At 34.6% G+C, this 13,147-nt stretch overlaps 1 protein-coding gene across 21 annotated transcripts in view; it reads left to right on the plus strand.

Moving 5' to 3' along the window:
• The window catches only part of CACNA1D (calcium voltage-gated channel subunit alpha1 D), a 240,574-nt gene that overhangs the window by 112,953 nt on the left and 114,474 nt on the right, over positions 1-13,147 (plus strand). For 20 of the 21 annotated variants that reach the window (XM_052776103.1, XM_052776107.1, XM_052776094.1 and 17 more), the window contains exons 5-7: positions 1,329-1,471; positions 2,891-3,043; positions 4,001-4,197. In XM_052776103.1, coding sequence (XP_052632063.1) covers positions 1,329-1,471; positions 2,891-3,043; positions 4,001-4,197 — 493 coding nt within the window. Of the gene's footprint in view, positions 1-1,328; positions 1,472-2,890; positions 3,044-4,000; positions 4,198-13,147 lie in introns of those variants that run through there. The other variant, XM_052776104.1, reaches the window with a different exon arrangement.

Here is a 13,147-nt window from a genome sequence, read left to right on the forward strand (position 1 = left end):
ATGAACTGACAGGCTGAAAGCAGCTTCTCTTAATTTGGGACTTGATTCAGAAGTCTGTTTAGTCATGCCTGCCTTTAGAGCATGAATAGTCACTCCGAAATCATTCAGGTGGCTCATTTTCTTAGAATTATGCTTCTGTTAAATTACAGGGCTGAATCAGGACCTGAAATATTAAATGTCTGGATTTCTATGGTATAGAAATACCTAGCAGTATGTAGGTTGCTGGTGTTCATTCTAAGATCTGTAGTCTTCATGGCTGGGTTTCACTCTGGAGGAGAATGAAGCAGAATAGGGATGGATATTGACTGATACAGGTTGTTTATTTGGGAAGAGAAAGTCTTCAATATTCTAGTTTAATAGGTTGCCCAAATATTACATGATTTCTAGCAACTATCCAGCATGACAGAATTGTGAACCAGAGTTGTGAAAACTTTTCTTGACAAAACAAAAAACCTCCACATTTCAGGAGTGCTTTACAAGTGTGAAACACTTTTCAGGATTACAAAACTCTGTTGACTGGATAATCCTTTCAGGAGAAGTTCAGTTTTGCAACTAATGAACTACAGACGGTGCAAAGGATAATGTGGTTTGCATGGCCTAGCGACAGTTGAGAAAACCATGCATCTGAAATGCAGGTCCAAACTAAAATAAACATAAGATTACTTTGCACTTCAACCACTTGTATCACTTTGAATTGCTATTAGAAGTAGGAAAGAAAAATAAAACTCTCTTGTTCCAAATTGTTCTAATGAATGACTAGCTCATTTCTGCAGTGAAGAAATACAATATAATAAATAAGTCATCTGGAAATATTTTTATCTTCAGAGATATTATGTGTAAGAAACAAATCTTTTTGGTGTTATTAAATCTTGTACTCTATTTTTTAATATATTCAGTTTTTGCTGATTGTATTTAGAATATTGAACTGCAGTGTTGCTTGGAGTTCGTATATTCCACCAAAATTAAAACAGATGGTTTCTAGTGATTATCTATTTTATGTTCTAAAGAGAAGACTAATTCTCCAAACCTTACAGCTAAAATGTTTGAACAAAGAAGTGGCAAAGTAGCTTCATTTATTTAAAAATAGCAGGTTGTGTATACAAGCAGAATGCTAATTTATTGCATACTGTGTGATCATAGCTCTCTGGGGGTATTAGAAACTCTTGCACTTCTTAACTTCTCCTGTCACGATTTGATGTGTAAATATACCTCTCATTTTGACAGCTGAACAGCTTTTCAGAATTATCCACAGTTCAAGTAATTTCCTAATACCTTTGACTGCATGGTAAATGGATGGTGATGACCTTACCCTTCATCTCATTTTCTAGATTATTTAGTGTAATATTGGAACAACTAACCAAAGAAACAGAAGGTGGGAGCCACTCAGGTGGCAAACCTGGTGGCTTTGATGTCAAAGCCCTAAGAGCCTTTCGTGTATTGCGACCTCTCCGGCTTGTATCAGGAGTGCCCAGTAAGCTCGTTTCTATTTAATTCCATTGGAATGAATACTGTAACTGGTCTGATTATTTAACTTTCTTGTTCCAGACACTAACGGAAATGAGATAATATAAAGTTGGGTTTTTTTGTTATCTGGTTATGTATGTAAAGTGAGCTTCAAGATGAATGATACCCTATTTCAAGTTGAACAAAGGATTGTGAATTCATTCAGTGTGTGATCTTTTTACACAGTTCAATAAGCAGACAGGGGAATACACTTCCTTTTTAGAAGCTTTATATAAAAAGTAAATTACATGTTAAAATGCAAATACACCAGAAAATAAAATTCAGATCTTTTTATTCCAAAACCCTGCAGATCTGAAAGTGTAGGTGGTCCTAAAATAGTTTATATGTTGGTAAGTGTATGCCAAAGCACATTACACATTTCATATTTCCTGCCCCCTCCAATGCACATGAATGCCTTCTGTTTATCTCAGTAGAGCTAACAGATAAATTAGGAAACTTAAAAAGTAGAACAATATTATTTAAAGAGAGCAATTGAATTATCTGATAATCTTTCATGTTTTCTTTTAATATGTTATTAATTACTGAAGCTATTTGGGCTGAGTGAGAGGTTCATGGCTGACAATTCAGCTCTTTCCAGACATTCAAAAGAAGAATCCTACTGCTGTGTTTATTATATCATAGTCTGTTACACGGAAATGATTATGATGGTATATATTTAGCAAAAGAACTTCAGTGAAGAAAGAAGCAGTCTTATGAGATGTCAGAAAGGAAGTCTATTAAAATAAAAATGAGGCGTATTTTGTTCTCATTGGTACTGTGGCAGCTTCATTAATCTGGGATTTACTTCTTTTGGTAAAACAAAAATTTGGCTAAATATTTAATTAAGGAGAAAAGAAACATGGAGTAGTTCAAAAAGTGATGTGAGGGATAAATGATGAAAAAGTAAGTTTGTTCAGAGTAAAAATGTGTTTTCCCAGGTAACTATACTTTATTTATCTCTCCAGACCAAAAATAGAGTTCTGCAATTGGCTGAGTGTACATTTTCCCAGGACTTGCCACAAAGTTGTGGTTGTAGCACAGAACTTTTTAAAGGTCATATAAAATGACCTACAGCCACACTCTGACTACATGCCCTTTCTTTCTAAAAAACCATAAATTCTTGTGACACATTTCAAGCATTGTCTTCTATGACATAACCTTTATTAACAGAGGAAGTAATTAGACTTTGACACAAGGTTTTAGATACTTATGAAGTATTTTATGTTACAGGAACATTTTGTGATTCTGGGCAGTAGAAATTTTTAAAAAACTGATTCACTCTGTATGCCTGTGTCATTAATTTCTAATAATGTGTAATTATAGAAAATTTGGTAAGGCAAGACATAGAAGTCTGGTTCATATCTTGTATCCTCCTTTTCTCTTTTAGGTTTACAAGTTGTCCTGAACTCCATTATAAAAGCCATGGTTCCCCTCCTCCATATTGCCCTTTTGGTATTGTTTGTAATCATAATCTATGCTATTATAGGATTGGAACTTTTTATTGGAAAAATGCACAAATCTTGTTTTCTTATTGATTCAGGTAAGTCATGAAACTGTTGACTAAAATAAGGGATTAATTCTCTTTTCTTTCAAGTCTGTGGGATTTCAGTTTGAAATAGAACAGGGGCCAAAGCACTAAAACTGTTGTAACTGTTTTCACTGTGGTGCATAATTTTAGGAAGAGTGCATTAAATTTAAAAAAACAACAAAAAAAATGCAAACCAGTTAGAGAGTAGAACATGCTCTGAATAAATTTTCATTTCTGAAATGTGTAACTGAAATGTCAGTAGTGAAAATAGTAAGGGTGACTATCTACAAGGGAGAACTCAGTAGTTTTTTCTAATCTCTGATTACTGAAAAACTAGCTAGTCCTGTTCCAGGGAAGATATACTTTCCTGAGTTCACAATCTGGCAGTGTCTCTCCTTTAAGATTGTGGCAGTGTAGTAAGAAGTACAGTTCTGAAATGAGTAAGGAAAGAAAACGGTGTTCAACCAGGTGAAGTGATGAAATGAAAGTGTTTATGGGAGAATTTTGAAGGAGTGAAACATCATGAGGGAGAGACTTTATCTGATGGTGAAGAGTACATGTCTATCAGCTAAGTAATGAAGTAGACTATATATAGGAATTAGTCCAGACCTGTTTTCCTCGGTGGTCCGTATATTAGTATGAAGTGAAGAAATGGCAATGAAGAGGAAAAAAAAAAAAAAAAGCACAAGGAGGTTCTTAAAAGTTATGTTGTATTATTACATGCTTCTTTCCACTGCTTAATTACTCGAGGTCTTTTATACATTCAGTTTTGATTAAACTATTTTAAAGTTGTAAGGCCCAGATGTGAGAGAGACTAAAAGCTCCGAAGCTCCCATGGGTTGCACTTCTCAGCATTTCTCAGGTTGATACCTGGATTTCCTTCCAGCAGGGTTGGTATTTCTTCATGTGAAGAGTTAACTCACAAAAATTTGAGAACTTGAAAGTTCTGATTTTTTTGTCAATTTTCAGATATACTAGTTGAAGAAGATCCAGCACCTTGTGCATTCTCAGGGAATGGACGTCAGTGTGTCATGAATGGCACTGAATGTAAGGGTGGATGGGTTGGACCAAACGGAGGCATAACCAACTTCGATAATTTTGCATTTGCAATGTTGACTGTGTTCCAGTGCATAACCATGGAAGGATGGACTGATGTGTTATACTGGGTAAGTTCATAAATCACTGAGCTTTGTTTACTTCTAAACAAGCTTCAATGTTCAAGTGAGAAATAAAATACAATACTGTCAGCAGGAAATCTTGGTGAATTTTGCAGCAGACGAGCTCAACTGCATACTTTTTCCAGTCACAGCATCTTACTGGACTCCTCAGGCTAAAAAGACATTTTAGAAACAAATTTATTCATTGTTTATTTGAGGTTTTTTTTTTTTCTTATTCCATTTGGATAAATATAATATTACATTTATGTCCTTTGGACTAGATTTTTTTCATGCAAGCCTACAGTTTTTAAGTATGTCTTCTGATTAAGCTTAAGAGCTCTCCTTTTGCAGTATTTCTGCAAAATATTTCACAGCAGTAACATAAGTTAGAACAAAGCAAGCTCTCAACTGTCATTGCTTGCCATGGGGACTGCAAAGCATTTGTTAGCCATTCAGAAACAACAAATCACAAGAGCTGTAAGCCTGACATTGTCTCCGTAGAAGCAGCAAAACATATTCAAAAACCTAACTCTGTAAGTCCCCACCTTTAAATGCTACTCTAGCATCAGGTATGGAACTTCCACAATCTTACACCATAGACAGCTGGACACAGACTGGGAAACTGAAGATATATTTAGTCCTGATTTTACAAATGAGCATGGAAGAAAAAGAACATGCACATTTTTAAAGGAATAGGGTCACCTAAATATACAAGTAGACGTTTCTCTGCCTAACCCCATTCCAATCTAAGGACATTATGATCTTTTGTGTAGTAAAGACTTATTTTAAGTACCTAAATATCTGATGTGAGTGAGTTGTCCAAGGTCATTCAAGAAGTCTGGGACAGAACCTACCTACCATAGGTGCTGGAAATCAATGAGAATATTCTGTACTACTTGGTACTCAGCAGTAAGTCTTTGCAGAAATTAGGGCCTTATAACAAATATAATTCTAACAGTTCAAATGTTGGAAAATATTCATGAAAGAAAACTGATTACTAGTAAGGATAACTATTAGCAAGCTGTTAAAAATGGATGAGCTATCTCCAGATGTATCTTAATGGAATTATATTCAAGGTTATGTTGCTCACAGTAGCTCACACTTTTATTTTCTTTAAGTTTGTCTGGCCAAGTGGGGCTATTTACTGATAGCACATCTGTTGTGAAGTATTGGAGGCAGTTAAGGATGTAGTATTACCCAGTGAATGAACACTTAATTTTATGTGGTCATTTGTTGCAAATCAAGGGGAAATATGTTGTTGCTAGAAAATATAATGCCAGAGTGTAGTCTCGGGCAAAATCTGTGATACTAGAATATAGAATATGGAGATGTTTTTAAGATCATGTCACTGTTAAAGATAATTAAGATGGTAAAGTGGCATTCTTTTAGGATTGAAAGACACAAAAAAATTTGACAAAATATGAATCTCTGCTTCCACTGTCTGTTACCAGAGATACAAAATTGGCTATAAACATGCAAACCTTCAATACTAAAGAGTCTAACAATAATGCATAGCTACATATAGGCTAATGTATTGTTTCTCATTGTGTAGGTTTATCAACTCTTTGGGTTTTGCTCTTCAACTCTTCCTAATTTTCTTAACGAGACTGTGTGAACGTAGAATTATTATGTGCTTTATATGATTTGTGTTTGTGATGATGACAGTTTTTTTCCCTCCTGAAAGAAAAGGGAAGGTTTGCCACGATTCTCTAGGAAAAAATACGCATTTAACATCTTTCAAGGCAAAACTATGCCCATATTTCAGTACCTAATCATTCCTCTAACTGTCACCAATTTTTTCAAAGAAAATTAATGTAAGAACTTCTGGGAGTTACTGTATTTAGAATAAAATTGTTACAAAAGATAGAGAAACAATTTAAGCTGAGTGGCTCAGTATTAAACATTTTTTACCCTAAGAATTAATGAGCTAATTGATCTGATGCATCTTAAGAAATCTTTGTAGAGTCTCCATTGACAGCACAAAAAATAAAACCATTAAAATAGGATGCTGAATATTGTCATGATCAGACAAAATGCAAGGCATAAGACAATTAAAAATTCAAAGAATTCAAAACTGCACACATGAGTTATTTTATTTATTTCTTTATAATGAATTCCTGGTGTAGAAGACATTTACGGGTACACAGACATCAATTTTCATTTTATTACAAATGATACTGGGATTATTAGACAGAGAAGCAAATATTTATTGACCCAGTGAAATATAATCAAAGTCAGATATTCAAGTGGCTTTGGAATCTGTCTTAACTGTTTATCTAATTAAATTAAAGATCTGGATTCTTTCTATCGGTAGACCAATAAATTGCTCATTGTCAAGTTGAAATTACTTGCCAAGGAGAAGAGGAATGACAATTTATATGTTTTAATTTAATCCCTGGATTAAGCTGAGGTAGATTTAGCTATTGCTAGCTAAAGATTGAAAGAGATTTTGTTCTAATTGCAAATTGTGAAAACATTAGAGGTATACCAGATTGTAATAAAAATTTCCAAAGAATCTAAGGAAACAATTTTAGCTAGAGGTGCATGGGTTTTGTGGGTTGCTGTTTACTTAGAAATCTGTTGATGATACACAGACTGAATGAGTTTTATACAAAACATAAACAAATAAAACCAAACCTACAAATATCAGAAACTGCAAAAAATTCCGATTTCCATTTGGTCATTGTGTGAACAGTAAAATTAACTACGTAGGCTTATCTTGCTAGCAGGTGTAATCTGAGTGGGTGAAATATGTGCAATATTTTGCATCATGTTATGTGGCATTCTGTTAGCAAGAATGACAGCTGAAAATGACAGCTTCCAACAACATTCACTAGCACAGCTTGTTATCACCTGGTTAACAGCAGTAGGCTTGGCTTAAAAATTCTCCAAGCATCAATAATGGTTTTTCTTATGCATATCTATTATAGATCGAGGGCTTGATCCTGCTACTGCTAGGCACCCTTCAGGTCCTGGTGACTCATGTGGACATCCTGCTGCTCACCAGTTTGCATCTGAATCCCATATGTCCTATTACTTTTTAGAGTGTCTTCATTTGGCTACTTTTCTCTCTCTAACTTGTATGTAACGGGATAGCATGTATTACATGTTTCATCCACAAAAAATATGACTCCTTAGTGCAAATGCTAGACTTGGCTATAAAGGTTAAGGGGTAGTGTCCTTGTTTTCACCAGCCAGTGCAGCGTGTGTGTTCCCAAATTGTACAATGTGTTTGTGGCTGCACATCTGAACATCATCTCCATTTATATCAGGACTGTGTTTATTCCCAGTCACAGTCCTTTCTGTTTGTTCTCCAGCCCTAACTGAAGGGTTATGCTATTAGTTTTGGATCCCAGTGCAGTCCTTGTTATTGGCAAAGTGGCACCTTCTGTGTGCCCATGTTTTTAATGCTCTGGCTCACATTCTAAAGCTGAGAGCATAGTATTCTTTGCCTCATTTTCAATTTATGCTAGCAAGCACTCAAGAATTGCAAAATCTGAGTCTGCATTTGCATATCTGGCTCTAGATTTTTTCCCATGTCTTTCAAACATCAAGATTTATAGTCTATTAATGGCAAACACGTATTTTGTAAATTGCTTTTTATTTTTAGCTATTTCACTTGATATGTAGGAAGACACATAATAAGGAGCAGTACTTGCCAGTAAAACCCCCAATTTTCCCATGAGTACCAAAATTATCACATTTAATTCTTCTTGTTTTCGCCATAGTGAAGTTATCTTGAGTTACTACGCTTGAATAATCTACACTGACACTACTGTAACTTGAATGAGAGATGGGCAGGGCGTCTGTGAAACAAACTACTTTATGTAAGGGGTTGCCAGCAAAGTTGATTCAATGATGGGGCAACTGTATTAGTGGCTACTGAATTTTAATAAGTCAATTTTATGGACATACATTGCATTACTAGTTCAAATATTAACAGCTCCTCAGTTCTCTGACACCTAGCTAGCACTATTCAGATTGATCTGGAGATTTTTGAGATTGAAGCACTCAAACTGAAATTGCTGAATGATAGTACATTGATGTCTTACATGGTTTTGCCTATTAATACACCTACTGGTATGTTAACAAGATATTCTCTCAAGGATTATTGTTTAAAATACACAATTCATTACTTGAAATGTCTAAGCAATCTCAAACATATCTAAAACTTGCATAAGGTTTAAGGAAAGATGTGTTGGGTTTTTTTAATATACCCTGTACTAATATGTCTGCTTCTTAAAACTGTGTCCTATCAAACTACTGTTTGATAGTAACGTTATCATCAAAGAAATACTTCATTCATAATTCTGCTGCTTTTATAACAAAAAGAAGTATGGACTTAGAAATCTGTTTCTTGCTTTAGGAATTAAGCTTTATATACTCCACTATACTCCTTGAAGCATCTTAGAACATTTGAAGAAAATCAGTCATCTCTCTAACACCGTCTGTTTAGGCTGCACTGTGCTTTTGTGTATGTCTAGTATGCAAGTGTCTACTCAGCCATTGCATTAATGTTACTGGAAGTAACATATCTAGATAGAAAAGACTGTATCAATATTTCTTTAAATGTATTTCCATAACCAAGTAAAAAAGCTATGGCTTCCTTACTAGCTTTCCAATACTACAAGATTACTTTCTTTATTGTGCATAAACTAAAAGGTAGAAAATCACTATATGTTTGTTTTCTAACTGGATGAGAATTTGAAAAAATAATTATAATTCTCACATAAACCTATGTGTAGAAAAGGAAATAATTACAATAATAAAACAAAGCAGTCTCTTGAATTTTTTAGAATGTCAATCAGATGATCAGGAACTCAGACAATCTTCTAATCATGTCACTTTTTAGAATGCTCCTAGTTCAAGAATCTTAAAGGACAGCCTACTCAGAAGTATTATAGGGGGATATAATGTACTTGAAACCAGCTGATGTGCAGCCAAAGATTTTTCCGCAATACAAGCAAATATATCTCAGAAGAAAACCCCTTGGCTCAGGCACAAAATGTATTATTAGTCCATAAACAAAAAGTTGCAAATCTGTTTGAAGTATTATAAAAACTGTCATCAGAGTGCTGAGCAGGAATCTCTAAAATTTATCTTTCAAAAAATGTGACCAACAGTCAAATAACCAATAGTACTCTAGAACTTTGAATTGAATGATTTAATAAACCAGTGGGAAACTACTACTTTGGATGATTTAAGTCATATTTGTCCCATTACAGCTGCAGAAATGGAAGGCATATTATTGCATCCAAATAATAACTTGTCAGCAATGAATTTTGGCTTACAGTCTGAGAGAAGTCAGAGAATGCTTGACAGCTTTTTTTTCCCTTTGTAAATCAGTTGCAAATATTCAGCAGTGTTAAAAATTGTCAGGAAATAAGCTCAAAAAATCTTAGAAAATGTTTATTTCTGCCTACATCTGTTATGTACTAACGATAGCTTAATGCTATTCTCTTAGCACCACTCAACACCACTCACAGGTCACATAAGGGAGACTCTTCAGTGAAACAAGTCAGCTCATCCCCAAAGGCATTGATGTGCTAGATGCACAGTGCTCCCAGCCTTTGATGACTACATAGCCCGAAATTTAACACATGATATCCAGCTGGAGAAAGAGTGATAGAAATTTTGGATGGCAGTATTAATATACTGCTTAAATCACACTTAAGAGCCGGGGATTGCAGGCAGGATTTTTTAAATTTGCATGTTAATTACTTGAATCCAATTTAATGTTAAAATCTAGCTTAACGCCCCCCCTTTTAGGTAATGGTTTGGACTAATTACTTTTTATGTTCTCTAGATATAAAAAAGCTCTGAATCAACCAATTTTAGATTGCAAAGAGACAAGACTTATATTGCCAATAAATGAGAAACCTCAGAAAGAGAGAAAAGGGAATGATCAAATTCAGACATGGAAACAGAGCTACCAAGCCAAGGAATATACATATTAAAAGTTTGAATTAGCATCGAAAGGGATGATCATATAATTTTTTTCAAATGAGCATCTTAACACGAAGACCTCACCTGAGAAGGATTTTAAACTACCTCACAGGGAAATATCTTTCCCATGAAGTGAACTTGATTTATTTTGACAAGATATCTAGTATTTCAGTCATAACTGACTGCTGACCTGTACTGCAGCCAAAGCATGGAACTAATTTCTTGTCATAGATCATTGCAAATACTCAAAAGAACATACTATTTCTCCCCAGAAAGTTTAAATAAAATGGATAGGGATTGGATTAGAAGTAGGCTAGACTTTAGGTAGTGCTAAGAACTCTACTAGCTGAATAGCTAGAGTTTCTTCCAAAAACTTTGCCACAAGAAGCAAACAATCCTTTAAAAACCATCCTAGTTCCCAGATGGTCCCAAGGTAACAGTTTAGTAGATAAATCCAGATCTACGTTGAGTATTGGGGTTTTGTTCATTGTTTCTACATAAACTAAGGTGACAATTTAACATCATCAATTCGAATAGTACATGCTATTATGCTTGCGTTTTTTTGTACCCAGCATATGGGAAATATTAAATACATCCAATTATTATATAATGTTGTATGGTACGGGTATAGGTGGCATAGCAGATACGAAAAGAAAAAAGGTATTTAGTACATATTACCGTACATATTACTGTGTTCCTTTTAATACATTGTAGCTAAATATTTTAAAATAAACTCACTGTTCATCACATTAGTTAATTAATTTCAATAGTTTTTTGAGCCCTTAGATTTAACAAACTAAAATAGTACATAGGTTTTATAAATTTCTTATGTGAAATAACTTTGGGCAATATAGATAAATACGTAGAAGCACTAACAAATTGTTAATCCTAAATTAACATGCTGCAACCAATGAAGGAATCAAACACTTCCATTTTGTTATACCTGGAATATAGATTCTGTTAAGCGTGGTAGAGTCCTCCCACAATCCAACAGAAAACTTTCTCTGGGTTCTTATTTTGTAGAGGCAGTACTCTTCATTTTGTTATGGCAGTGTCCACTTGCTCTGTAGATTCAACCTGGAATAGCTACCTGAAAAAGAGAAAATAATTTCTTAACAGTTACATTTGACATCTAGGCTTTCCTTGGAACAATTATTTGATCTCCCGCCCCCCAGTTAAAGACAGTAAGCTGATTAATGAAATGCTGCTAACAGTAATTAGCTAAAACAGAATTAGATGCAAAATAAAGTATCTGAATGAAGAAAAAAAAGACTTGCATCTAAACTTATTGCTAATCAATATTAGGAAAAAAAAAAGCAATCAGCTTTTGAAGAATAAATGCTTTATGTGAGTACCTAAATTATATACTTCATTAACTAACAATGGATAGAGAAGGTAGAAATTGAGGTCTGTTCAGATAGATCAAAGCAAATTAATAAAACTGAAGCAGTGTCTTACAAGTTGAGGTTTAAGTTGAGAGAATCACTTACATGTGTCCTATATGCAACTTTATAGCACGGTTTACATAGAGAAGATGGGGGCCAAATTTAGAGGTAATTAATTATGAGGCTGTCTAGGTACTGTAACAGTTTTTCACTTCTCCAAGGGATATGTTTCTCTTTAGGCCTACCTTAATGCCCAACCTGTGGAATTCTGATTTTCTAGTTGTTGCTGTGCTGAAATGCTTAACAAAGCAGTGGTCTCTGAGTTCACATCCCACCAGTGTATCTCTCTGCTCATTTCTGTGTCAGCAGTACAACAAAGTTGAGTCTGGCCAACCAGGAGAATGTCAGGGAAATCTTTGCTTTAACTCCAGAACCCAGATAAGATTGAATATAAAATTACATGCTTTTACAAACCAACCTGGAGGCTGCTATGCTTCAAGCACAGCCTGTTTTAAGTCAGCTTTAAGTTAACTCCACTTCAGCCAAGAATATCCCAGGACACAACCTTTGAAGCTAGAAGGCTTTGACAAGCTGTCTGGTATGCTCTAAAATGAGTAGAATAAATAGCCTGTGATCTGAGGTTTTGTGAACCTACATTGTATGCTTCGAAGAATGCAGGATTAGTCCCATTTCACAAAATACTGATTTTAGAAGGATTTTTACATCTGTCAATAGACTGAGTTTGTCAGTCTTAATAATTTTTAAGATGATTTGGTAGATTATATGTAACAATAAATAAACCCACCAGTTATGTGTCTATTGGAATGTTATAAAAAGAGGAAGTTAAAACTGAAACCTAAGGAAACTAAGAAACTTAAAAATTAAGCGAGCTTGAAACATTGTGGAAAATAATTCAAAATAGGTTCGTGCATCAGCACATTATATCTGCAATAGTACAAATGCAGAATTAGAGGTGTTACTGCATTGCTTTATCATTGTCCCCAGTTAGGGCTTTTAATTAATCTAAGCCCTACATACAAAGAGCTTGCAACAATTTTCAGTAAAACAGTACCAGGTATATAGATAAATAAGACCTTGATCTGTATGCAACTGCATGTGGGGATTTTACTTGCAATTACCACAGATAGGGATAAATGAGAGGTTTTAATGATTTCTAATTGATGTTTTTAGATTGGAGCGTGCCATGTCCTGCTGTGTAATACTAAAGGTTATGTCTGCTGTAAATTTGGCTTTCTCCCTGTTTCACTTCAGAGTCTTGGTCTCTCATAATCTACACTGCATTGTAATGATAGTTGACTCCAGCTACATCATAGCTAACAAGATAATTCACTCCAAACGCCAGATGAGCCAGTTTCAGACTGTAGCAAGTTTGTTCTATCAGCTCAAGAAAATTCTTTAAGACTTTGAAGACATATACTCACACACATATACATGTAAATATAAAGAGCCAAATATTCAATGAAAATTAATTAATCTTCACCAATTTAACTTGCATAGAGTAACTTGTCTCCAGATCTGGTAGCATCAACAAATGGGCCCTTTTAAAAGGACTTCTGAACTGTTAGTTACTGTGTCACTCATGAAAGGGATAGGAAGAGCTTCAGAGT

Source organism: Harpia harpyja, chromosome Z (genome assembly GCF_026419915.1).
Source record: "Harpia harpyja isolate bHarHar1 chromosome Z, bHarHar1 primary haplotype, whole genome shotgun sequence".
NCBI lineage: Eukaryota > Metazoa > Chordata > Aves > Accipitriformes > Accipitridae > Harpia > Harpia harpyja.